Below are 25,747 nucleotides of genomic sequence, written 5' to 3' on the forward strand. Positions count from 1 at the left end.
CTGAAGTCAATAAATTTAAAACAGATCTAAAATGCAAATTAATGATAAAAATGTAAGAGAATAAAGTATAAAGCTAAAATAAATACTAATATTTTGAAATAATAAGAGAATATTAATTTAAAAAATCATGTCTGAGACTTATGGCTGTTTTTATTTTTAATTTGTTGTTAAATCTGAAGCCACAAAGAAAGGATTTAAATAAGGATCATAAATTTTGAAATTGCAGAGTAAAAAAATGATAAAATTAATGGCTTATGATAAAAATTCATGGTTCATATTTTAATATCCTCCAATTACTTGATTTGATTCTTTAATTTGTATTTCGTTTGAACAGTGGCAACCTTGTGGAGTATTTTTATTTTGAAACGCACGAGGGAAATAATTTATTTATTCCGTCTTGATGTTTCAAATGGTGATGAAATCAGAAACATTTGTTATTAAAGTATTTTTTACCAGAACATTCCATATCTGAAGTTCAGATACCATTAATTTTCATTTCGGTAGTAGGTCTCGAAAAATAATCCAACGACTAAAGGAATCCATCTTATCTAATAATCATGGACTTCGATCTGTTAGATTCTTTAGATGATTTGGGGTATTATATAAATCATTTTCTGATGTTTCTTTTGAATTTCTAAGTATATTTTTACAATGATGTATGCTAATCCCGTGTATGAGCGCCTGTAAGGTGCATTTCTTCTTCATATTATATTTTTATTCAACCTCCCAAGGAATTAATATCTGTTTTTTTTTTCGTTCTTTTTTGGGGGGGGGGGGTTGGATGTTTGTTTGGTGATGGCGAAATTGGCAAGGAAGAGAAATACCAATTCTGTAATAAATTTTGTTCGTTTCCATTAATATAATTCCTATGAGACTTTTTGACTCGATACCAAATTGGCGATTCTCCGTACCAGTTAACCATTGTGATGATTATTGCTAATAATGTTCCCAATTACCGCATGTTAAAATTGCGAACATTCAGCGGCAGTACCGCGTATGTCTGTAAAGTTTTTAAATCTGCTCCAAATTATAAGAAACATTTCTATCCTACTTTTTATAAATATTACGTTACAAATTTCGAATGATATAATTCTTGGGCTGGCATCTTTTATTGCTGCTCAAGATATTGTATAGCAATGAAAAGTACAAAGATTATGCATGTTGACAGTTTCTTCTTATTTTCTATTTATTTTGAAATTTAATGGGATATTATTTAAGTATATGTAAAGAATTTTTTATTACAGTACAAGAAAAAAAAAAGTGATATTAGAATATTTCAATTTGTTTTTAGAAATATTTAGATTTTAGTGTAATTTAATTTTTATATATATGCTTTGCCAAATTAACATAATTTCTATAAGCATGACATATAAGTAATTTAAATGCATTTTCTAGTGTATGTTTCTGCTTTGTAATAACTGAATTAATCATTTTGTAAATTAATCAATGATTTTTATTCAAGAAACAAATTTGAATTTAGAACTAATTTGTAATGCTGTTTTAGAGACTACATAAAAAACACAAAAGTAAAAATTTCCTGAGATAAGGAATAGTTTTTTTTTTTTTTTGTAAGATTAAGTTTACAAAAAGAATTTGTAGTAAAAATAAATTGCAAATTTGTATCTCTTAATACATGTACCAAACATTGAATTATTTTTTATAGTGATCATTTAAGTTTTTAAAAAAATGTTGATGAATAAAAAGAGACAGTGATTCAAATAAAAATTTGTAACCAGTTTCTCATCTTATATAGTTTTTAATTTCAGTGCAAGATCAGTTGCTTGCATTTCTGGTGTTTTTCTGCAATAGGTGTAAATTCTGGTGTCAATCAAAATTTGTTTTGTATTTTACGTTGTTGTGTAAATCAATGGTTGTTGCTGTGTACTTCCACACCATTTGCTTCTTTCCTAATGCTTCTGTGTTAGGAAGATATAAGAGAAAAAAAAATTTCCACGACTTTCACAAATGCCGTATTTTGTGTGAAATACACAAATACTTCTAACTTTGAACTCTTAATAAATTTATTTAAAATAACAGAATAAAATATTTATTATTCTATAATTTTTAACTTTAATTTTATCTCTTGCTTTTTTAAGACTGTTTTCATTATGTAATATTCATATTCTCTGATTTTACAGGTATTCATTAAAAGATGATTGTAAAATAAAGGATATTCTTAAAGTTGGTCCCAAATCTATTGAGTTCACTCAACTTGTGGAATGGTTTTCCAAAGAACTTCAGGCTTTACTTGAGATTGATTCATGTGTGAATGCCATTACAGGTATTTCATCCTTTTAATGTCATTTATGATTGTACTTTAGTGATAAAATGTTACAAAATAAAATAAATTTACTACAAAAAATTATCATTTGATTCCTTATGAGCAGTTTTAGAAATTAGCATTATTTTTTTTTTATCTGAGCATGTTTTAATAATAAATGCTTACCTACTTGTCAGATTTAAAACAAACATTTAATCTACAATTTATATAAAATGCATTCCCGAGTACTAACTGTTTTATGTTAATGGATTATTTTTGCAATATTTCTTGTGCTATAAAAAATACACAATTTATAAGCAAATTAAATAATGAATGGATTATTCAAAATTATGTGTTTAATTAAAAGTATTGATATATTGGCACATTTATCATTATCATGGTTAGGTAAAACTTGAGCTTTATGATTAAGTGGTAAAGTTTCTAATTTCATGAATGTATTTGTATTAAAATGTGTTATGAATGTGTTTGTATTCAGTAGCATATGTTATGTTTCTTTTTAGATCGAATTTTATGGATTTAAAATCTTTATCTGTAAAAAAGAATATCCAATATATTAATTATATTTTTGATTTACTATTTTTGCAGATAAAGAATAGATATCCAATATTTTCTGAATATTATTATGAATCTTTACTTTTTTTTCCCTGTACAGTTACTCTGATTAAGGATGAGATTTTTACTGGTATCTTTAAGTGCTGAATCACTGAAGCAAGGTTTTGGTCATAAACTTTGTTGCAAAAATGAAATTTTTCTAAAGTGCAAGGATTTCATTAATATATCTGTTAGGAGCTAAAATATGGGATCCTTCTAGATGTTTCAATGCTTTGTCACAGGACTATAAAAGTGGTGATGCATGCACTGAACTCAATAGAGAAAATACTTTTGCTGTAAATCAAGAATTATGATTTCCAGCAAATTCTCTCTGAGTGTTTTGTGCTGTTAAAGATGTGTATTGTAGCTTATATGTAGGTATGTGTGTGTGTACACTGTTGATTTTTGTAAGTTCCATCAGTTTTTATACATGTTTCTACTGTATTTTGCTGCCTGTGTTTCATGTTTTCCTGGGGAATAAAGCATCTAAATCTGTGGTAGTTTTTATTAACTGTTTTATAATTAAAAAAAATTGCCAAAGATTCCATTCTAATAGGCCAATAAGCATGTATTTAATTTACTAGTGACTAATCAATTATTGAGGTTGTTTGATTTTTCATTTTACACACACACCAAATGGATTTTCCTTAATAATATATAATTATAACTCTGTACTGTTTTACATTTTGAAATGTATTGTACATAGTTAAAAAGAAGCATAATGGAATTCGAAAGAAATATCTGTCCTTGAACAGCATTAGTTAATTATTATTCTTTACTTTATACATGTATTAAATATTTGTTAAATAAATTACATCCTTTGCTGTTGACTTAGTTTTCTGCATTTGTTGATATAAATGAGTTTGGCATAAAATATTTCCAAGATTTCAATTGAATATTAAAAATAAAATGTGTATTAAGTAATATGCCATTAGCAAATTTTAGTCTGTATCATATATCATGGGTAGACTGGCATAACATTTTTGATACACAAATATGAGTAAAGTGTAACTTCCACAATACAATGAGATAATTAATACTGTTCATATATCACTCCTACTTAAAATTCTCATGTTCATTTATATAAACTGAATCCATTGAGTTATGTAGCAATAATGGTAGTTTGAGGTTAAGAATGTGAGTTGCGTTTAGATGGAACATATTAAATCAAACATTTTGGGTTAGAAATGAAATGTTACTCAAATGGAAATAGCAAAGAAATTAATTTATTATATATTAAGGAATATGGTATTCATTTATTTGGAAGACATTCTTGTAATTTTGATTAATATCATAGTATCAAATGCAGTTACCTGTTTTATAAGTTGAATTTTTTTTTAAAAAAAATTATGCAGTAATGTCTTTTGTGTTATTTTTTTATTAAATATTTTACTTGCACATGTATAATTTAACTAATTATTTTATTAGAAAAGATTCACATTTCATATGATTCAATATTTTGCCTTTTTCAAACTTCTAAATGTTGATCCTTATGTGAGAATTACTCAATTTCTTTTCATTTTAAAATTTGAATAAAAATTTTTTAAATAGGATATATATCTTTTTTTTTTTTTTTTTGCATATCAATTTTAGATAAAAAGGAACATTTCAGTTGTTTACATTAAAATTCTGTTTTCAGATCCTGATGATTCCAGTACATTTTTATTGGAAGTCAGTTCTTTTCTAAAGGAATTAAGTAAGTTTTTTTTTTTTTTTTTTTTCCTTTCCTAAAATGTATATTAATCATTAAACAATATTACTACTTAAATATGACAAATGCAAAATTTTATCCTTTGTGGAAAAAGATATCCTTATTCCAGTACATAATATTGTGATCTTTGTTTCTAGATAATCCTTGAGTAGCTTTAAAACAAAATTTGAATTGTTAAAATTAAATTAAACTAAATACATCTTTATCTTTATTGGCAATTTTCATATCTTCAAATAACAATGTTTCCATAGCTTCTGTTCAAATTTGAAGATTTGGTATTTACTTCTTCATTGCAATAAACCTTTTGTACTGAGATGTTATGAAAACCTAATTCAATAATTTTTGGTAATATTTGTTCATTTTTGTATCTGTACAGTACAATCCTGAGTATTGGGCCTAATGTGGTGGAAGGGTAGGCTGGATAACCAAAAATACGGATAGGCCAGAGTTCTAAGAGTTTGTTTCTTTGCCCACGAATACCAGAAGATGAAGCTTTTATACCAAACTCACTGTTATAATTCATATTTTCTCATTTCTTATTGAGTACTAAACCCTTCATTTATCACAAAGAATGTGAGCACGTTCTGGCGAATCACAGAAGTGCGTAATTTTAAATCCATAGTCACTATAACTTTTTTCGGTTATCTTCCGTTTTGAAATCTTCTCTGTGGTGCACTAAAAAAAACCCCATTAAGCATACCCTGAGAACACTGTACTAATATTTTATGTACTGTACAGTTATAATTAGGAACAGCAGCAACAGTTGAGATCCATTACACACTGATAAAACATTGAACAACAAGTGAAACGTTGCTCTTGTATTTTGCACAAGATACCTGCTTTCGATGCCTTGGCAATGTTGCCACTGCAATGCCTGCTTCCTCATTTAATTATGACAAAAGAAAGCTACGCTTGTCAATGGCGTTTGCTGGTTAAATTGACAACAGACGGAGACATCGACAGTCTTTCTCCAACAATTTCTGTGGTATCCCTCATGGAGGTTGCACTGTATAGGTTTTCCCCCTCTTTTCCATTTAACCACAACATCATTAATTGTGGAATCTGGAGCTTGGATAAAATTTCTTGATTAAAATACCCTAATCAGTGGGCTCTAGTGATCATGTTTGTAGCGTTCACTCATTTTCTCGAAACATACAAACTCATGCACATTCTATAAACGTCTGAAGATTTATCTTTCAAATCAATGAAAGTTTCACTGAATTTAGATTTATCTTTTATTTTTTAATGTATTTGTAAAATTTTAACATCACAACAAAAGCAACAAAATATGTATTGCCACTTATTTGATGATTGTTACAATTTTGGAATATAGTTTTCAATAAATTTTATTATCAGTTGATTTTATCAATGATTGATCCTGCTTAATTTGTTGTTGGATTATTTAAAAAGTTATCTTCACAATTAAATTTATAAATCTTTTTTTTTTTTTTTACATTCTCAAAATTTATAATTTCAGAATGCCCATACAAAGTTTTAGTGAGTGGTCCAATCAGCCAAAGACTTCTACATGAAGAAAGTAGATTAACCTTGCTTGGTAAAACATGTTTATTTATTGTAAATTATGTACAGTAAATTTTTAAAATAATTATTTACTGCATATTTATGCTTTCGTAGTGAAATTCCCTCTGAAGCATTTTTAGTCTAAAAACATTTTCATTGCATTTTTAACTTGATTTTTATTGCTTTATATTTTATTTATTACTGATTGTTTTTACAGAATGAATCATTAACGGGCTCTTTACTTTATTTTACATGTTATATATTCTTAATCCTTCATTGTTTTCTAATAGTTAGTGTATTAAAGACATAAAGCAAATTTATTAGATGCATAATTACACAAGAGACAATTATATATACACAAGAAACCATTTTATTTTTTAATATCTAAGAAAATAGCAAATTATCTTGAAAAATTAATAAAGAATTTAAAATAAATTTAAAATTTAATAGGATTTTTTTTTAATTTCAAAAATTTCTCCAAGTGGTATATTATTTAAAATGGGTCTATAAGGAGTTCTCAGTTGAAAATGTTTAAATAAATGTAAAATAATTTAGAAGACTTCAGGTTTTATTATTGTTTTCATTGTGGTCATGCTTAATTAAATATACTGTAATCGAATTCTTAAATCATACAATAAATTAATTTTAAAATATTATTTTGTTCTGTTTTAGTAATCTTAATTCTCTTATATACATTCTAACTTTTTATGGAACATTCTTATTTTTGGATTTTCAGTAACATATGGCAGACTCTTATTTTTTGAATGCTTGTTTGTAGAGTGGAAACCCTACAAACTATATTTTAAAATTACAAAAAAGAAAATGCTATTCTCTTACAATATAGGGTTTCTATTCAAGGTGAGGAAAAATATAAGAACTTTGTACTATTCTTCGTTATTAAACTCCAAAATTGTACTATATAATATTGTCTAATGTAATTCCCTGATATTATATGATGAAGTTCCTGATGTTAAAAATATGCAATAAAAATTGAACTTTATTAGATCATGAGAAAAAAATTATAATTTTTCACTTATATAATTGACTTGTTTGCTATTTTTAATTTATATTGCCATTTCACTTTTTGAATAACAAAATAGAACCTTGAATAACAAAAGTAGATTGTAGTTATAAAACATTTATGGATATATGTGTGTGTGTGTGTGTGGTTCAATATGGAGTTCTACATTTTTTTGTTGGTCGGGTAGTATTGAAGAATCACTCGGTTTTGATTTGCTGTTGTTCAATGTATAGTGAAATTAAAACTATCATTTTTAATGTAATTTCATCTACTAAAAGGTTTTGTGTCTAAAATGTTTGTAAGAAATTGTCTATGTAGTTAAAGTTGCACTAACTTTTTTTTTTTTTTTACTTAAAAGACAATTTTCTTAAACATCAAAATGTGTCAGCACTTTCTTTAATGTCATGAATAGATTGCTCTAGGTACAAATTTAGGTTAACATACCATGATCACACTTCATATTTTTGGTATTTGGTTATTTTCTATCAAGTTTGGCATTTGTCAGATAGTACTAGGTGCTTTTCCCCCCCCTTAAAATGTTTGGTAATAAAACTTTTATATTTGTTGCATTTTACTAGCATTTTTGAAGTTAATGTTCTATATGTTACAATTGATTTATTTTCTATTTTTAAAAAGTCTGATTCTTTTCTGCAAAATTTTTTCTCAACTTACTATTTTACTTATTTTAGCTCAGAATAGAATTTTATCATTCTTGAGATGAATTAGTTTTCCTTTAGATAATATTTCTATTATATTTTTAATATCTGAAGCACTTTTCATGTAAATTTATTCATTTTATTGTTCTAATTATATTTTATTTTTTGGTGTTTATGTTTTGCACAATTCATTATTTTATGAAAGTTCAGTTTTTTTTCTGTTCCAAGCTTGTGCCATTTCTGGTCTTTATGTCTGATCAAAGGGTGAAAAGAGAATGTCCCTCTTATGTACTTTTTTATTTTATAAATTGTCTGTTAAATAAGATAATGTTTCTGTGGTATTGTTTTTGAATATTTCAATTTTTTTTTATAATCTTTTAAATATTTTTAGTAACAAATTTTATTTCTTAAGATTTTATTTTTATGATTTTACTGTAGAAAAAAATAAAGCAAGTATTAATTATTTCACATTAAAATGCAAAATAGAAATAATAATTACTGATTTGTGTCATTTGTTGTAGATTATTTATGTACAGAATTGCAAGCTGCTCGTGTAATTCACCATAGAACAAAGAAGAAAAAAGCTCTGGAAATAGAAATGGTAAATATTGTTGAATAGCATAATTAGGCATTTTAAACTTTAGTAGCTTTTGAATTAACATTTCCAGCTGCTTTAATAAAACAATATTTACCTCCTTATAAAATCATTTTATTAAAATGTATTTCTTCTTTGCGTCTTTCTTTTCCTGAATAATTTTATCCATTGAGAAAAAATGTTAGTATGAATAAATAACTGGTTGTTATTTTATAAATATATTTTTATATTCTACTTATAGAAAATGCTTTTGGAGGAGAAGACCTTGATAATTATAAAGATGTGAAATTTTCATAGCTTATGTTCTTTGCTATGTTAAATTTTTAGATAATTTAAAAAAATAATATTTGCTTCTAAATTGGGTCATTTTATTAGCAAGGTTTTTATACATTCCCTTCATAAGTAATTTTATGCGGGTGTAGAAAGTTAATATGAATTCTTAATCTCTTGCTTATGGGCAGTACAACTGTTGTACCAGAATTTTCTTTTGCTAATGGGCCGGTACAAGTGCTGTACCAGAGACGAGATAGGAGTTCCTTCCCTTGTGCAAACTTTTCATAAAATCTTTTCTCTGTTGTGCCGTACCCCATAGGGTCAGGAGATTTTCGCAATTAGAAGTTTCAAATTGGTGTTGTCACTGATGAGTTTTGTGTGTCATGTTTGTTGACTTTCTTCCCAAAAGAAGTAGTTGTAAGATGTAATGGAATCAGTAAGTTTAATTTCATCCTGAATTATACTAGACCGAATCGAATTGCTTTTTTACCTATTCCTTAATTTTGTGGTATTATCTTTATTGTGGTAGTATCAATCTTTATTCATAATATGATTTCAGAAATAAAGCTATTTACTTTTCATCCATAATATGGTGACAACTATATTAAGCTGAGAGGTTGTAATTTATAAACAAATTATCGCTTTCACTGATTTGAATGCATGAATGAACACATGCATATCAAATTCTAAATAAACTATACCAATTTTACTTTATTTAATTATATTTTTACATTTTGATAATTATTTGCATTTTAGAAAATTTTTGGATAGGAGATTATATTTTTAAATTTAATTATCGATTATTTAAACTCTTAAGTGTATTTTTCGAAAAAGTAATACATACTATAGATGAAATTATCAGCAAAAAAAAATAAATATTCAGCTTGCATATTGAGCATAAAAATGTAATGAAATAATCTGATGTTAATGTTGAGCATAAAAATGTAGTTTATATTTATAAATACTACTATTAATAAATATACAAAATGTTTTGAATTATGTTAAGCAGAAAAATATTATTGATTTTGTTCTAAGTATATTAATAATAAAGTATTCAATTATGCTTTTAATCTATGGAATATAAGAGCAGTATAACCTATTTGATGTGCAAGGAAAGAGGTGAGCATTTTTAAATAGAAAACACAAGTAACTAGAATCTTAAAATATTGTGTATAAATCGTTACTTGTTTTAAACAAATTCATTTGCTAGAAATCTAAAAATAAAATTGAAATTCACATTGCAAGACTTTAAAAGAACTAAATTCATAGTTGCAGCAATAACATTGAGATTCAATAAATTTCATTTGTTTTCCACATTCCAAAATAACAACACTAAAAATTTCTGCTCATATTATCATTATAAATGAGCAGAAACGTTTAGTGTTGTTACAACATAAGTATAAATCATTTATAATCATTTCATTAAAGTTTCATTTAATGAGCCAGATAACTGTATAGCAGAAAATTTCATATAATTTCTTCACCATTGTAATATTTAATTTGATACTATCTCCTGCAAAACTAGTAAATAACCATATTAGGGAGGAATGGGGAAAAAAAAGTGATAAAATGCCAAATATAAGGTTAAACAAGGACAAAATTGCAAAAAAGCAACCTGTGTATGATGGTTGGAAAGATAGATAACCCGTTAATGCTACGTGTGGTCAAAATCGTAGTTTTCATTTTCAACAAACATAGATTAAAAGAAGGTAAGGCATTTTCGAGTTCTCTATGCTGGTCTTCGTTTACAGAAATTTTACAGAATTTGGTTCTTGAAACTTTAATTTTTGAACTGTACTGCTAATACATTTCCTGTACTTTATAGTATTTTTTTTTTCCCAGGATGATAGTACTATCGCTTCATCTCTGAATAATGTGCAAAATGTCTTGGGTATCAAAATGGGTGAAAATGATAATCTAGTTTCTATATTCAATGAAATAGAGGAAAAGGTACCATTTTAACAATATTTTATTTATAAATAAATAATAATTTATCATTCTTGTAGTTCTTGAATATCTTTATACATTTGAATGTGCTATTCATTTGTTGATTTTAATATTCCTAATATTTTGGTGTAGTTTTTTTATCTGTTTAATTTTTATCTACTTTTTGAAATCTATTGCTTCTCCAATGTTTTATGTATATACATTTTTTTAATTAGTTAACTAAGTTCATAGATTTTTTTTTTTGGTTTTTATTAAATATTGAAATAAAGTTTTATTCATTATGTAGAATTTTATTTTGGAATCAAAATTACTCAAGCCAACAAAATGTTTGTCAGAATTTTATCTTAAATATCTGATGTTGAGTTCTACTCAGTGTCTGAAATAAATTGCAGATATATGATATACTTGAAAACTTGTCATAATTTCTATTATTGGAAACAATTATTTCCTGGTACTAAAGTCATGGGTAAAAATTTTGTTTGCAGATTCTGTAGGTCGAGATACACTTTTATTTGTAATTACTATATCTACAGATAAAATATTACTAACAAGCGTTGTCATGTTGAATATTTCTTCCAATATATACTTTTTTTCTTCTGTAATGTTTTTCAATTTGTATTTAAGATTATGAAACAGAATTTACCAACTAGAAGTTGTAAAGTATGAAATAATGGGGCTTTAGAAAGGTAATAATGAAAAATATTTGATTAAATTCAGCATTTATCGTATTATGTTCAAAATTTGTAATTTTATTGTCCTTGAATTTTCTAAAAAGATTCTTCGAAACATTCTTGCATTTTTTCATCAATAAGAGCAAGATTCATGTTGTGTTATTCGCTGGATTCTCCTGAACTTGTATTAATTTTTTATTGACAAAATATTTCTGAAACATTTAATAATGAAATTGCTAATTAAAAAAATGCAATTTTTATTTATCTGGAAAAGCCAGAGAAATTCATAAAAATATCTATCAGAGAAAATTTGTGGATAAAAGCATTTCATGCTAATTATATGAACAAGAGTGGTGATTTCATGTTACCATCTCTCTACATCCGAAGCCTAATGTTGCCAAAATAATCATAGCTGCAACTAAGAACAGCTTACTTTCAAAAGTATGGCAACTTTTGGGAATTTCACTATGGTAAAAAAAGTAAGTTGATGGGTGTCTTTAATAGGAACCCTAATGAAATTTTTGGACAGATCGGTTTTTCACTTTTAAAAAAAATAGAAAAAGTGAATAAATTTTTATTTGGCCTGCTCTCAAATCAAAACCTTGCAGTGATGCCATAGTATTGTTAAAGATTACAATATTTTTTTTTATAGTAGCAATAATGTTGAGAAAGGGTTTTTTGATCAATCATGATTGTCAATGGGTGGATGTTATAGAATAAACACTCATTGCAAGAAAAAAAATCATGATTGCATTCTTAAGTAAATGATAGAATATGTAATTTTGAAGTGTCAAAACAAGTTAACAAATTTTAAGTTTTCAGAATTCATGAGCCAAATATGTAGCTTAGAAACAAAAGGAAAGGAAGGAATTAAGAGAAAATTTGGGAAGAAAAAAAGGATAAGCAGATTATTAGTGCAAATAAATAAATAAATTCTTGATGCAGCTAAAAAAAAGTTTTAAGATTTGAGAAAGAAATAGCAAGCCTCAAAATTCAAAGTAATCAGTTTTTAAAACTTTTTAATTCACTTAAAATAGAACCAGCCATTTTAGATGAAATATTTTTATTAGTATTTTACTAATTAATTATTGTTTGTAATTTTTTTGCTCTTAGATTATAATAAGCAAGAGTTTGTTATTTTATTGAATTATCTTTTAACTTACATCTACATTATTTGTAATAATGAATTTAATTATAAACATTTTTTTATTCACTTATAAAAAAGTTTTTCTGTAGAGGAAGTAATTTTTTATGATTTGTTAAAGAAAAAAGATTTGAATTTATACTTTAGCAGTTTCTTTGGTTTAAATCATTATTGAAATATATGATGTATTATTAAGTACATATAACAGACTATTTATATATTTAGTTGCAAAATGTAATTCTGGTACTTATGCAAATAGCACCTTTTAAGCAGTGATCATAATAATCTTAACTCTTAACATAATTTAAATTGTAAAGAGTAGTTTTAATGTTTCTTAGAATTCTCATGCAGTTTTAGGTGCAAACTACTTTGTTAAAATTTCTAATATGTTTTCCATGTAAGAAATTTAATATACCATTTTAATAGTTTTTTTAGAATGTTCACTTCATTTTTTTAAAAACTAAATTTCATGAAAAAGTATTTTTTCATATTAAATAACTCATAAAAGTGTTTTGAATAATGTATATTATACACATAGAGTGATTCTTATTAGGGAGAAAGCTATGAAACTAATATAATTAGTAGCCGTAAGTCAGAGACGTATTGCAAGTTTAGTCAGGGAAACTGTTTACTACTTCAGTAGCCACCCTTTATATATATATTAATAGTCAGATGATAAACCAGCTATCTTTTGAAACTGTGATAATAAAAGGTAATAATAAAATAGCAACTATGCAAACAAAAATGAATAAATTAAGAAAATAGTTAAAATGCAATGTTTGGATTTTTATAGTGTATGAACTTTTTATGAATTTTACATCTTAATATTTAGATAATATAATTTAAACTGGCAATTACATTTAGGTGAAAGAGCACATTTCTAGTGATCCAGATGTTCTTTCAAAGCCTGCCTTAGAAGAAAGTCTTTCTGAAGAACAGTGGGATTCATTAAATGATTTATATAAAGACTTCCTTCAAGATTATCATGTCCGTCGAGAACTACTGTTAACTCGGCTAGATGTAACCATTCAATCGTTCAAATGGGGTGATGGAAGCAAAGTAAAATTCATCTCTGCCATTATTTCTCACCTTAAATAATTTACTAATATGTTTATTAATTCTTATATATCTTTCATGATGAAAATATATATTCTGCATATAAAAACTTCTTTATATAGGATGTCCTTGAATTCATGGATCATATTTTAAGGATATAGAAAATCCTTTTTTTTTTAAAAAAAAAAATCTTTTTTTGTATAGCAATATAGAGTTTGAAAATTAAAAGTGTTAGTGGCAAAAACAAAAATGCTGAGAAAATGAAAACTCTTTATATATTTAATATTACATAAATGTGTTATCAACAGTGATACAAGCTTGGTAGCAACTGATTTGTGTACTCTTTCAAAAATGTCAGGTGTTTTAGAAACAATTACAGCAATGACTGAAAGTTTTGCAATGAGGTTCTCATTAGAGTTTCTTAAATTCTGCATTTCTTCTCTTTGCTTGTACTTATTTACAGTTATTTGTTCTACCTACACTTTTCATTTCTAACCTCAAATTACTATACAAAAAATTATATTTATGTGCACTTTATACATATTTTACTTAGTCTTAAAATTTGACCCTTGAGTTCAAAGACACCCGGCATAAGTAATTTCATTTCAAAATGGTCCATTATTAAATAGGGCTTTAAAGTGTATTTATGCTTTTTCTCTTTGCAAAGTATGTGGTGGAAATTTAGATGTGCACGTGTAAATATTCAAAATAAAACTATCCTAGTCTTAGTTAATGCAAACATAAAATAAATTAGTTTGGATGAAAAGCAAATACAGTGGTGATAAAAAGAATGTATATAGGGAAAATGTGCTGTTCAAGTGTTTGTTAATAGTTATCTTTATTGAACAAACTCTAAATGCTTTTAATAATTCATTGAATTGAAAATGATTTAATGTTATTAATTATAACCAAATTTATCTTTACTGTCTATATTAGTTACTTTATATTTTATAAACAGATGATATAATTAAAATAGCATATAAAATGAGCATTTTTTCTGAATAGCAGCTTATTATAACTTGTATAAAAATTATTTTTATCAATTTATCTTTTGGCCAATAAATTGCGGAAACCTAAAATTTATCTGAATTATTTAATAATTATTTATGGAATCTGAATCGTAAAATTTTCATCTATCTGATATGAAAATGCTGACTCATTCCACAATCAGTTCTGTAAGGATCTTGTATTTTATTGTTAGTATTCATGATAAAAGTAAGATATTTTTAATATTTTTACTGAAAACTTTTTTAATCTTAAAAAAAATTTTCAGTATCGAACTAAGTAATTTTTCAGACAAAATTAATTAATTAAATATATAATCAATTATGGTATGGTATTTTTATGGTAATCAAATTTTTGCTGGAATATTTTAACATGGTAATTTTCATAATTTTCAAAGAACATACTAATATAATTAACTCATTTGTATCTGCGCTAATCAGCCATTAGTTGATTTAAACTAAATGTATTGTTATAAAAGTTTGTTATTTTTATTAATTTTTTTGTTAAATTGTTATTAAAAATTATTAAATTATTATGAAATTTATTGTCTGCTTCATAAGCAAATAATTACTATTGTGAATTAAAATACCTATCTAAAACAAATGTCTGAATTATTTTTAATCTGTAAAGCATGTAAAGATGATTAGGTGTAATAATTTAATTTATTTTTAGGGAAAAGAAAATGAGATCTTAAAAGCTTATGTCTATAAAAGAGCAAAGTTAAAGAAAACTCCCTCTGTAAAGTTATCTGATGTATTATCTGCTAGAGAAAGTAAGACTATTTAATTGAAACAATATTTTAAACGATTTTTTAAAACTTTGTTACTTTTTTTGTACAATTAATTTTTTTTTGTGGTAATATTGACTATATTTATTAATATTGTGCATTCTACGTTTATGCCTGAAAATGATGTAATTTCTATTTACATCTCCTAGATTTCTGCCCTTATTCAGTGGGCAAGATGTAATGTTGGAAAGATAACTTTAAATTAGTTGAAAGAACATCTAGTTAAAAAACATTTTTGGGAAGAAATGTAGTTAGAGGAAAATTTCTTTCAGATACTTATATACTTATATATTAAAAAAAAATAATAATGTTGGTATAATACTCGTTTAAGACCCTTGATTTTATATTATCTTATCTTTATTTCAGGCATATTTATAATTGAAAAAACTAGTAGTGATGAGCTTGTTAAAAACACAAAATCATCATTGAAGCGTTTCCTTATTGCAGCCGTGAGTGTTTTTTATTTCGCATTCTTGTTTTATCATATAAATTTATGCTAATTGCAGTGTTAATCCTTGAATATAAAGGTATTATATAGTTTTATCTAAATTATCACATTGACTTGTTACTGACTATAATCAAAAATTTACTGAGAGATGTTTCTGGTGTGATTTTTTTATTTGTCTGATAAATCTGCAACCTTAGAATTTAACAAAAAAAAAAAAAAAAGCATCTAAGCAATTTTGTTGTCAACTACAGTTATAAATTAATATTCCATTTTTATTAAATTTTAAGAAACTAATTTATATCTTAAAATGTTTAAATTGCTAAATAAACAGGCTGTAGAAAAAAAGAAGAAAGAAAACAGTGAAAAAAAGAGGGAGAGAGGATCCTTTTTATCATGTGAGAACATGATGTTGTTTTGGTTAGGGCGTATTCAAGCTTGAAATCGCATAGGTAATGAATAAAGAATAAATGTCAATTTTCATCATCATCTTTTAATCGCATATATTTTTTTACCTGCTTTTACCAGTATTGCATTGTTATTATGTATGCTTCCTTGAAAGCAGATGCGTTTTTAAAAGGTTGATCTGCTTTTACTAGTACTGCATTGTTGTTATGTATGCTTCTTTGAGAGTAGATGCATTTTTAAAAGGTTAACATGCTTTTACCAGTATTGCTTTATTATTACGTATGCTTCTTTGACAGCAGTTGTGTTTTTAAAAAGTTGATTTAGATCTATGACATCATAGCTGTTATTTTCATGGAATGTAAATTTTTTTCAAAGGAAATTCAATAATTTAATTTTAATAATATGTTTAAAAGAACTTTACTCGCATTTAATAACAGTTTTGATAAAAGTATATTATCTTCCCACCCAATGGGGAAATATCACTTCATTCTTAAGTGGGAAACATGGAAGGATTTGACTCCTGTTCTAAGATTAATCCATTCTGAAATTGTTTTATGATTTCAGAAATTAGAAAGTAGCAGTTTGTGTTTACAAAAATATTGTTTTCATAAAAATTCTATATAAATGAATATGTTTAAAAATTTATTGGTACATTGTTTATTATTTGGGAAATCACATTGTGACGGAAACACTCGTTATTCAGCTTCCAAACGTGGTATTCCTTTTTGTGAGAACATAATGTTGTTTTGGTTGGGGGGTTTTGAAGCTCGAAATCGCGTATGCAATGAATAAAGCATAAATGGCAATTTTCATTTTCAATTTTTTCTTGGCTGGCAAAAAAGCTTTGGAGCTCTTGTCAATCTCAAAAGAAAAAAGCATCCTTTTTTTAAAAGTTGATGCATGCACATTAACATAATTGCATGATCAAAAAAAAATCACACATAATAACTTGAAATTTGGGATAGCAGATTTCAATTTTTTTTATGTTTTAATTTCCATGCCAAAAATGAAAATAAGATAATCTAAAAGTTAAGGGATAGATCATCTTATTTCTAAATTTATTCTGCTTAAAAATACGATGGAAACAATGTCTTCTTGAGAAGTTGGTAGAATTGTTTCATGTATTTGTTCAGATATTATACACATATTTCTTATTAGTAGTAGCAATTGCACAATTCAATAGATTTCTTACCTGGATTCTTTATAATATATGATGGCTTTTGACTTTTTCTTTTTAGGAAGAAATGTACTAATTCATGCTATAGAACCTATCATTCCTATTTATTAAATTTACTGTCTCCTATTTGAAGTCAAATTATTAATCATTTACCACTATTTAAGGTGGTAATTAATTTATTATTATTGTTTTTTTTTTCATTTTTTAAAAAATTATGCATTGAAAATATAGCATTTTTTTTTTTTTTTTTTTTTTTTTTTTTTTATCAGCAGTATGAGGGGATAGGGACTGTGAGCTTTTCAGCATCAGGTACTGTCATTAGTTGCTCTCACTGATGATTGAGGCATTTTTTTCATTAAGTAACCTTAAAATTTGAATATTTCCAACTAAGGAAACATTTGGTAGTCTTCAACCATTTCTGTTCTTTAAGAAAACAACTTTTTGCTTCATATAAAATTTATAATATTATGCTGCATGTGTAATCTTGTAAAATCTTTAAATGAAATAATTTTGAATATGCTAATGTTTTTAGCTCTTGCACATGTTTATTTAATTTAATTTTTTTAATGTTTTTGTAAATGAATTTAGCATTAAATTTTATGTATGGAGTTTTGAAATATTGTACACATATTCTCAGTGATAGTACATAACTTTTATATTTTCAGAACTTTATTGTCAATTGATTGGTAAATGCAATTAAATTTATTGCATAATAATCATAGAATTTTAATCAGAAAATATGTCCCCCCCCCAAAAAAAAAGAAATACAGCACTCCTGAAAATATTCTGGTATAATCCTGACATTGAGCTTTTTAGTAGAGTAGAGTTTTAGCAAGTCAGAGTTAGTGCCTTTTCTTAACCAATAAAATAGATTTGAATGTTTTACTATTAGCTATACTATTCAAAATCTTAGTTTCTTACAATTTGATTTATTATCAGCATATGGATTACTGAAGAATGCTTTATTTCAAGTATTAAATATGAAGAAAATTTAATGACATTGTTTGTGTCTATCTATTCAAAGATTTTTGGGAGAATAGTTAGAGAGTGTTGAAAGAATAGGTTGGTTAGCAGAGTAAATAATATTATGATGAATTATGTGAAGCTTAACGTAGAGTAGAGCTTATCATAGAGTAACTCTGTTTTATTCAAAGATAGATACTTTATGCACTCAGCTTCATCATTGTTTCAAATGTATAAAAAAATGTCTTTAATATTTAATTAAATTTTTAATTAATGTAATTCAGTCAGAATTTCTTTCAAAAGCAAAAAAGAGATGTGGAATAAAATAGTTAATTTTGTGTAAAAATTCCCAAAAAATACATCATTTCCATTTCCATTTGTTATCGTTAATTATGGTATCATTTGAAAAAAAAAACAAAAAACAATTAACAGCATTAAAGAATTAGCAGAATCTATCATTGATAGCATGAATCGTATATTTGACAATTCTTGTAACTATATTGATGTTTAAACAAACATTTAAAAAACTGAAATTAATAAGAAAGAAAGAAATCTATTTGCAAAGCAAAATTGGGTGTTAAAGCGCAGTTTTAGTTTGCTCTCAAATGAGAATAATTGAGAATAAAAAATTAAGTTTGGTAAAATAATTAATGAATTTGATTCCTTAACAGTTCAAAAACAGAAATTTATACAATCATGGAGTTAAAACAAATTATATTGAATCATTTATCAGTTCACATTTAATATTAATTACATTAAATATATGCATTGATTAATTATGCTAAGTATTAACATTAACTGTTATAAATTTTGAATATCATCCTCTTTTTTACTTAATCTGAATTTTAAAAAACGCATATAATAGAACATGTCAATGAGATATTTCTTTTGATTTCATTATTTAATTATAAAGCTATTTAAAACTTTTATCAGCTTAACTTGAAAAAAGATTTAATGTTGGGATAAACTATAAAGAGGAAGAGTCTAACTTGGCTGTTGCTCCGAAGTCTCTAGTTATGACTATAGTCTAAATAGCACTGTAAAATACAGAAAATAAATGGTATTGAAAATTTTCAATTTGCTTTGCATTCCATATTAATGATATGAAAATATTCAATAATCAATAAAGTTTTTAAATATTTATCTATGTTTTTTAATACTTGCTTTCATTTTTAAATTTATAAAAAAAATCACCTGTGAATTATTACTTAACCAAATATCTGTCATTGAATAATTAGTGACTTTTTCATAAATGAAGTATTCAAAAAGAAAGTGCATTGTCATTGTCAAAAAATTCAAACTCAAAGTTTTGAATGTATCTCCAGATTTCAAATCACCATGTGTTCGAAAAACACATTTTTGGAATTCTGTCTGTTTGTGAATATTATAATTTAAAAATGCTTTGAGCTAGATGGACGAACATATAGCTTATTGCTATATGAGCATAATACTATATTTATATCAAGTTTCGAATGAGATCCATTCAGAGAGAGAGTGTCTGGCTGCATAAGTACAGGGAGGGGGGGGGGATTTTAAACTGTAAAGAAATAGATCAAATTTGGTTCACAGGTTTAGCATTTAAAATGAAGATCCATATCAAATTTTAAACTAAATTCAATGGGTGGTTAACTCATCTTATTTTCATATGCATGTGAGCATGATAACTCAAAATTGCAATGACTTAACTTAATGAAATTTGATACGCAATCTTGTAATTATAATTGTAATTCTGTGACAAGTTTCGATTTTCATTCTACGAAAAGAAGTACACATGCAGGTTTTTAATATTTGTGTATTAACTGTATGCCTTACTTTATCTTCAAAGATCACTTTCTAATAGGTTTTTTTGTAACTATTCTTCACCAATGGCATGCAGTTAATAAACAAGTCCTGGTTTTCTTTACTATACTATAATGCATATAACTCTTATATGTAGGTCTGAAAATAAAAATGAGTCCTCATGATGATCACAGCCTTGCCCTAAGTCCAGAATTTTAGTGAAAGGGGAGCATATTTTTATTAGTATGCGAAAGAGTCTCAGAGAGGACACTCCCTCTGGTAGATAGAATTACTTGTAATTCTATCTTGTAATATATTATTATTCTATTTTGTAGATTTCTAGATAGAATTACTCGAATTGATTATAATTGTATTTGTTTTACAGGTTCCTGATAGAGGTGGCCGTCCTAAAGAGCAACAGCCATATGTTGAGATGCCCAATTGGAAAAAAAGGCAAGGTGGTGGTGGGGGGGGAGGAGGAAGAGGTAAGAAACTTTCCCTGATTTTGTAGCCTGATAATTTATTTTGAAACTGTCTAACGACTATCATCTTAAATACTGCTCCCCAAAAGTTTAGTTTTGGATTCCTTTTTAGTTTATTTAATGGGATTTTGTTCATTCCTTAAATTTATATATTAACCTTGTTAACAAAACTCTGTTTAACTGAATTCAGGTTATGTTGAATGCCTCTGAAATTTCAAAACTAAAAAAACATTCAAAGAAGCATTGAAAAAGTGAGAGCACATTGGGCTAGTGTAGAGATGAATATCCAGTCTTTCTTTTATTCACTGACTGCTTAATTTAAATGTAGCTGCATTGTTTAAAGTATACTTCAGTATAAATAAATATGGCTATGGATTGGGAAGAATGCAAAAAAGCAAACAAATTGGAATGAATAATTCATATGTTATTAAATGTGTATTAATATGCATTCTTTATTTATGAATATAAATGTTGCTTACAAAGAGAGTTTGGAATTCATGTTACATTCAAAATATTTCTGAATTGCATACTGTGATTAGACACAAAATAGTAATAGACATTCATGACTTAAGCCTTTGCAGTGCAATAAATACCCTTTAAAGTTTAAACTTGAACAAACAGCAGCAACAAAAAATGATAGCAGATAGCCTGTTTAGACCCAAACAAGTAGAGAGATTAAATTTTATGAAAATTATATTCGGCATTTTTTTCAATGGCCAACACTGTATCAATGGAAAATACGACTTAGCAATCATTCCAGAGAAATCCAAAAATGAGTAAAATCTTCTTGATTATAAATGGGGAATTTTTTTTTATTTGTAGTAGATTTAACATGAGCAGACATACACCTCAAGAATGTTTCATCAGATTTGGTATCTGAGGACAATTCTTGAAGCATTTCAGTGCTATAGAAAGACTTAGTAAATTTCTTTGCACCATATTTAATACAATTAATTTACAATAAGAAATTAATTAGTTATTTTTTAAATAGGCTGTAACACACACATATACATATATATTTATATAAATGTAAGAAGGACGTCTGTGAAATTCAAAAACCTTAGCAAAAAAAAAAAAAAAAAATCTCTGCAGTTTTGATTATTGCTGCTACCACTACTACTGATAATAATGAAATGCAAAATTTCAAGACACCAGAATAAAGGTCAGGCATACTCTCTTACCCTCCCCCATAATATTCTTTGAATTGATTTAATTTCCTACAGAAAGGTAGAAGAACAGAAAACAAAGACAAATGTTTTCTTTCCATTCAAGCGTCCTGCCGCGCAAATGATCGGTACAGTGTTCCAGCTGATGGAACACCTAATTCTATTTGATGAGTATACTTATTCTTTCTCTTTAAAAAATTTAAACAATATAGAATGACTAATTATATACTTGCAAGAATTAGAATGTTGGTATTAGAAAATTAAAAAAAATAGCTATTATATAGCATGCAATAGCAGAAAATCATGGATTTACTTGATTTAAACAGCCATCTATTATTAAAAAAGAAAATTAAAAATAAATCCTAAATCTGATTTTTTTTTTTAATAATTGAATTTAACAGTTTGAGATTCAAGTGAAGTGAAGTGAGGTGTTCCATATAGTGGAATGCTCATTGTAAAATAAATAAATTAAAAAAAAATCTTTATCCCAAATGATTCCTCCCCCTCCACCCTTTAGTTTGATTAGTTGGCAAAACTTCTTTTGATACTATCTAAAAATTACTCCTTATTGCCACTCTAATTGTCACATTTCTTTCCTCCCCTTTTCTGAAACATAGGCATGTCACAGATGAACTGTGCATCAGTGTTGTGGAATGCAGACATCAATTTTCCATTTTTGAGAATTCAATGAGCCTGATAACTTTTGGAAGTTTTAAACAAAACTAGTTTCTTTCATTGTGAAAAGTACAACTTCCGCTTTAACAATTATTCATTTCGCCTTAACAATATTTTTGAATCTGCTGAGATTGTGTGATTCCTACTTCTTAACTTTGTGGACTATCAAGATTATGAAATGCAAGAAAAAGAGAAAATGCACAAAACATGTCTTTATTTAATCAGAACATATAATAGAAGGGAAAAAAACTACAATGTTGCTTATAAAAATAAAGGAAACATGAAAAGATGCATTTATCACATTTGACAGTAAATTGCTATTTTTGTAAATATGCTACATAAATCACTCTTTTAGGTCAATTTTTTGCATTTCAAATCTGTGCACAAAGTTAGATAGCTAGCTGTAAATTACAGAGAAATGTGTTGCCTAAAGTTTCCAGTGGTGTGTGTAATTTATTATTTATATAGTAAATTGAATTTATTTGCTTCCTTAAAGTAGTTTTCTTATCACTTGCATTTGGTCTTCATTTTAACTTCTGAACTGTGGATATTTTTGCTTTTTAATATTTCTCGGACTGCAGGCATTTATTGTCTAAATCTAGAGAAAATACATTTTCACTAATTCTTTCTTTTTCTTTATGAAATATGTTACTCTAATATAGAACGGTCATGAATTTGACAAAGAATTTGCAAAACTAGATGGCTAGAGGAATTGCAGAGGAATATGTTGTTCTTTCTATAACCATGTGATAGAAGAATAATGGTATCTTACAATAACAATAATGATTGAAATTTTATGAATATTTTAGGTTCATAAATATTTTTATTTTTATTCTAAAAATGTTAAATGTTAAAAATACACAGTTTTATATAAGTTCTACAAATTTGAATGCAAATACTAACTGAAAATTAATATGAACAAGTATTCAAAATTAGGTTCAAATCATTAAAATTTATTATGTTTATTAAAATTAAAAAACTTCAGTTAAAAATGTCATATTTTGAATAAAATTATTCAAAGCAGGTAGCTGTGTTTATTTACCTCACACATAAAGGGATGTTGCATGTTTTACTCATCGAGTATATTTTCTGCTCAAAGTTACACTTTTCACATGCAGAATTGAGAGATTTGTTAAGCGTACTGTGTCTACATATAAGAATACATCCAGAGTTTCCATTCTGATGCATTTTGAAATGGAGTCTTATATAAAATGATCAAGTAATTCTTTAATGATTTCAAAGGATTGGTTGATTTTATAATCTTTAAAAAAAAATCCTCATATAAAATCAATCCTTTAAAGGGAATCATTACCCATCATGCCATGTTGCCACTTTTAGTTCTGAAAGAAAACTAGATCTATTTTACTTGTAATTTTTCAGATTGTAAAGTGTTTTATTAAGTAATTTTTTAAATTGATTTCCTTATTTGGAATTATCTTGCCAGAAAGAGTTAAAAGATGCAATAGATTGATTACTCATGGTATCTGTTAATTTTTTCATCCAGAATTTACAATGTCAAAGTGTGAATTTAAAAGAATCTGAATTTAAAACAAATCTTTAACTAAATAAACACAACTGAACACATCCTAATTGGCTGGATTGTTGGATAGGATGTGAATGCTAATCGAATTGCAATTACCTCTGCTTGATAAATTATATTAAAAAATTGTGAAATTGGCAAAAAGCTGTGAAATGGTACATTCTTAATAGAATATATAAAATTATTCACATTAACAAAAAAAAAAAAAAAAAGCAAAATGAGTTTTAGAAGTTAAAATATCACAATGCATTATTAAAATGGTAAAAAATTGCCATTTCTCGCCCTATTTTAGTCCTTTCTATATCATCTCAAAATGTAGTGTATGGTTTTGAAATATAATAGTTCTATCGTCAGATATCTAAAATAAAGTACTTGGTCACTATTAGAAAAACTAAATCGTAGTCTCTATAATTCAAGGGTGAAAGTAAATTGTTTTCCTTAATTATAGGTCCTTTGCGTAAACTGAATAATAAAAGTATAATTTTTAAAAATATTTTTTGGCCTTAATTTACATTTGGTAATGCAACTTGTGCTCTATATATGTCTGTGCAGAGAGCAATCAAGAGATTAATGATATTTTATAATATATATTGACAATCAAGTTGGGTATCTTTTACCCCAACGTTCCATTTTATGAATCTTTTGATTAGAAATATAAGATGTTTGTAGAATGAATCCATTTTTAAATTTGTTACATTAGGGTAAACTAATTCCGTGAATAGCAGTTCAAGTCTTTGAGTAAAGTTAATATTTAAGGTTCTATGCTCATTACATGACAGTTAGTCATATAAATGAGACAGACAAAACAGTTAGTTATGACAATTAGTCATATATATGTATATAATATTTGATTACATTCTATTTGGAATATAATTTAACAAAGCATGTTTAATTCTAAAAATTATTACTTATTATTATTTAACAGTATGATTTTTAAATACTCTTTTATTTGACTTGATCGATGTTAGGATGAAATTTTGTATTCACTTTTACTTTAGTTTTATTTATTTTTTCTGTTAGAATATAGAAACTTTGTGCACTTGCATGATCTCAAAAGCAATACACTATTTTAATGTTTAGAGGAATTATCATTTAATTGGTTAATTTCACTAATTTTTATTTCTACACAAATTTGAGGGAAAAAAAGGATTTTAAGATTTTATAATATTTATAATAAATTATAAATTGCCAAAAATTAGAAAAGAATCCAAATAAAAAAATATATATACTTTTTAGTATGCAAATAAAAGTGGTGTCAGAAAATAATTTAATGAAAATATTTGTGTACGTGAATATCCTGCTGTCTGCATTGAGTTTAATTTTATTCATTTTCTTGTTGCAGGGGATCACAGAGGAGGTGGCGGTGGCCGCCACGGAGGTCAAAAGAAATATAGAGGCTCTAAAGGCGGTGACAAAAAAGGAGGAAATTTTGATGCTGCAGGTTCTTATTGAGCAGCAACCTTTTCCTTTTTTTAAAAAATTTTCGTTACTGATATTTCTTTAAGTTTCAAGGAATTGAATATTTTGATTTAACATAGAAGACAGTGTATTTATTTTGACTGTTTATACTGTATGTTTTGTCTGAAAATAAAGATCAATAAATTGTTTTATCCTTGTTACCAGTTACAGTATCTGATATTAATTATCCAATTATTTAGTTATTGGTAGGGAAAATTCACATTTAACAGTTTTATCATTTAAGGAACAACATTGAATATCCTTATTTTAAGAAGTATCTTAATGTGTGGAGTCTGATATTTGATGAAGCATTCAAAAACATCTTTCCCAATAAAGTACATGGTTTTCCACACTCAATTTTGAAATGAAAACAAAAAGGAGGCTGAAACCAGATA

General features: G+C 26.3%; 1 protein-coding gene across 1 annotated transcript; it reads left to right on the forward strand.

Annotated features, from left to right (window-relative positions):
- The first annotated feature begins 339 nt into the window (after window positions 1-339).
- Window positions 340-25,513, forward strand: LOC129966747 (protein FAM98A-like). The gene is made up of 11 exons (XM_056081305.1): window positions 340-595; window positions 2,139-2,281; window positions 4,512-4,568; window positions 6,061-6,138; window positions 8,303-8,382; window positions 10,492-10,599; window positions 13,276-13,470; window positions 15,145-15,244; window positions 15,626-15,708; window positions 20,417-20,516; window positions 25,237-25,513. The coding sequence occupies exons 1-11, from the start codon at window positions 558-560 to the stop codon at window positions 25,344-25,346; spliced, it is 1,092 nt and encodes a 363-aa protein (XP_055937280.1). The 5' UTR covers window positions 340-557; the 3' UTR covers window positions 25,347-25,513.
- The last annotated feature ends 234 nt before the right edge of the window (window positions 25,514-25,747 follow it).

This window comes from Argiope bruennichi, chromosome 1 (assembly GCF_947563725.1).
Source record: "Argiope bruennichi chromosome 1, qqArgBrue1.1, whole genome shotgun sequence".
NCBI lineage: Eukaryota > Metazoa > Arthropoda > Arachnida > Araneae > Araneidae > Argiope > Argiope bruennichi.

Bases quoted from the DNA above. Each gene is read 5' to 3' on its own strand.
- LOC129966747 (XM_056081305.1), top strand. From the start codon at position 558: ATGGACTTCGATCTGTTAGATTCTTTAGATGATTTGGG. The intron at 15,245-15,625 runs GTAAGACTATTT...TCTTTATTTCAG, and splicing joins TGTATTATCTGCTAGAGAAA to GCATATTTATAATTGAAAAA. The intron at 15,709-20,416 runs GTGAGTGTTTTT...TTTGTTTTACAG, and splicing joins AGCGTTTCCTTATTGCAGCC to GTTCCTGATAGAGGTGGCCG.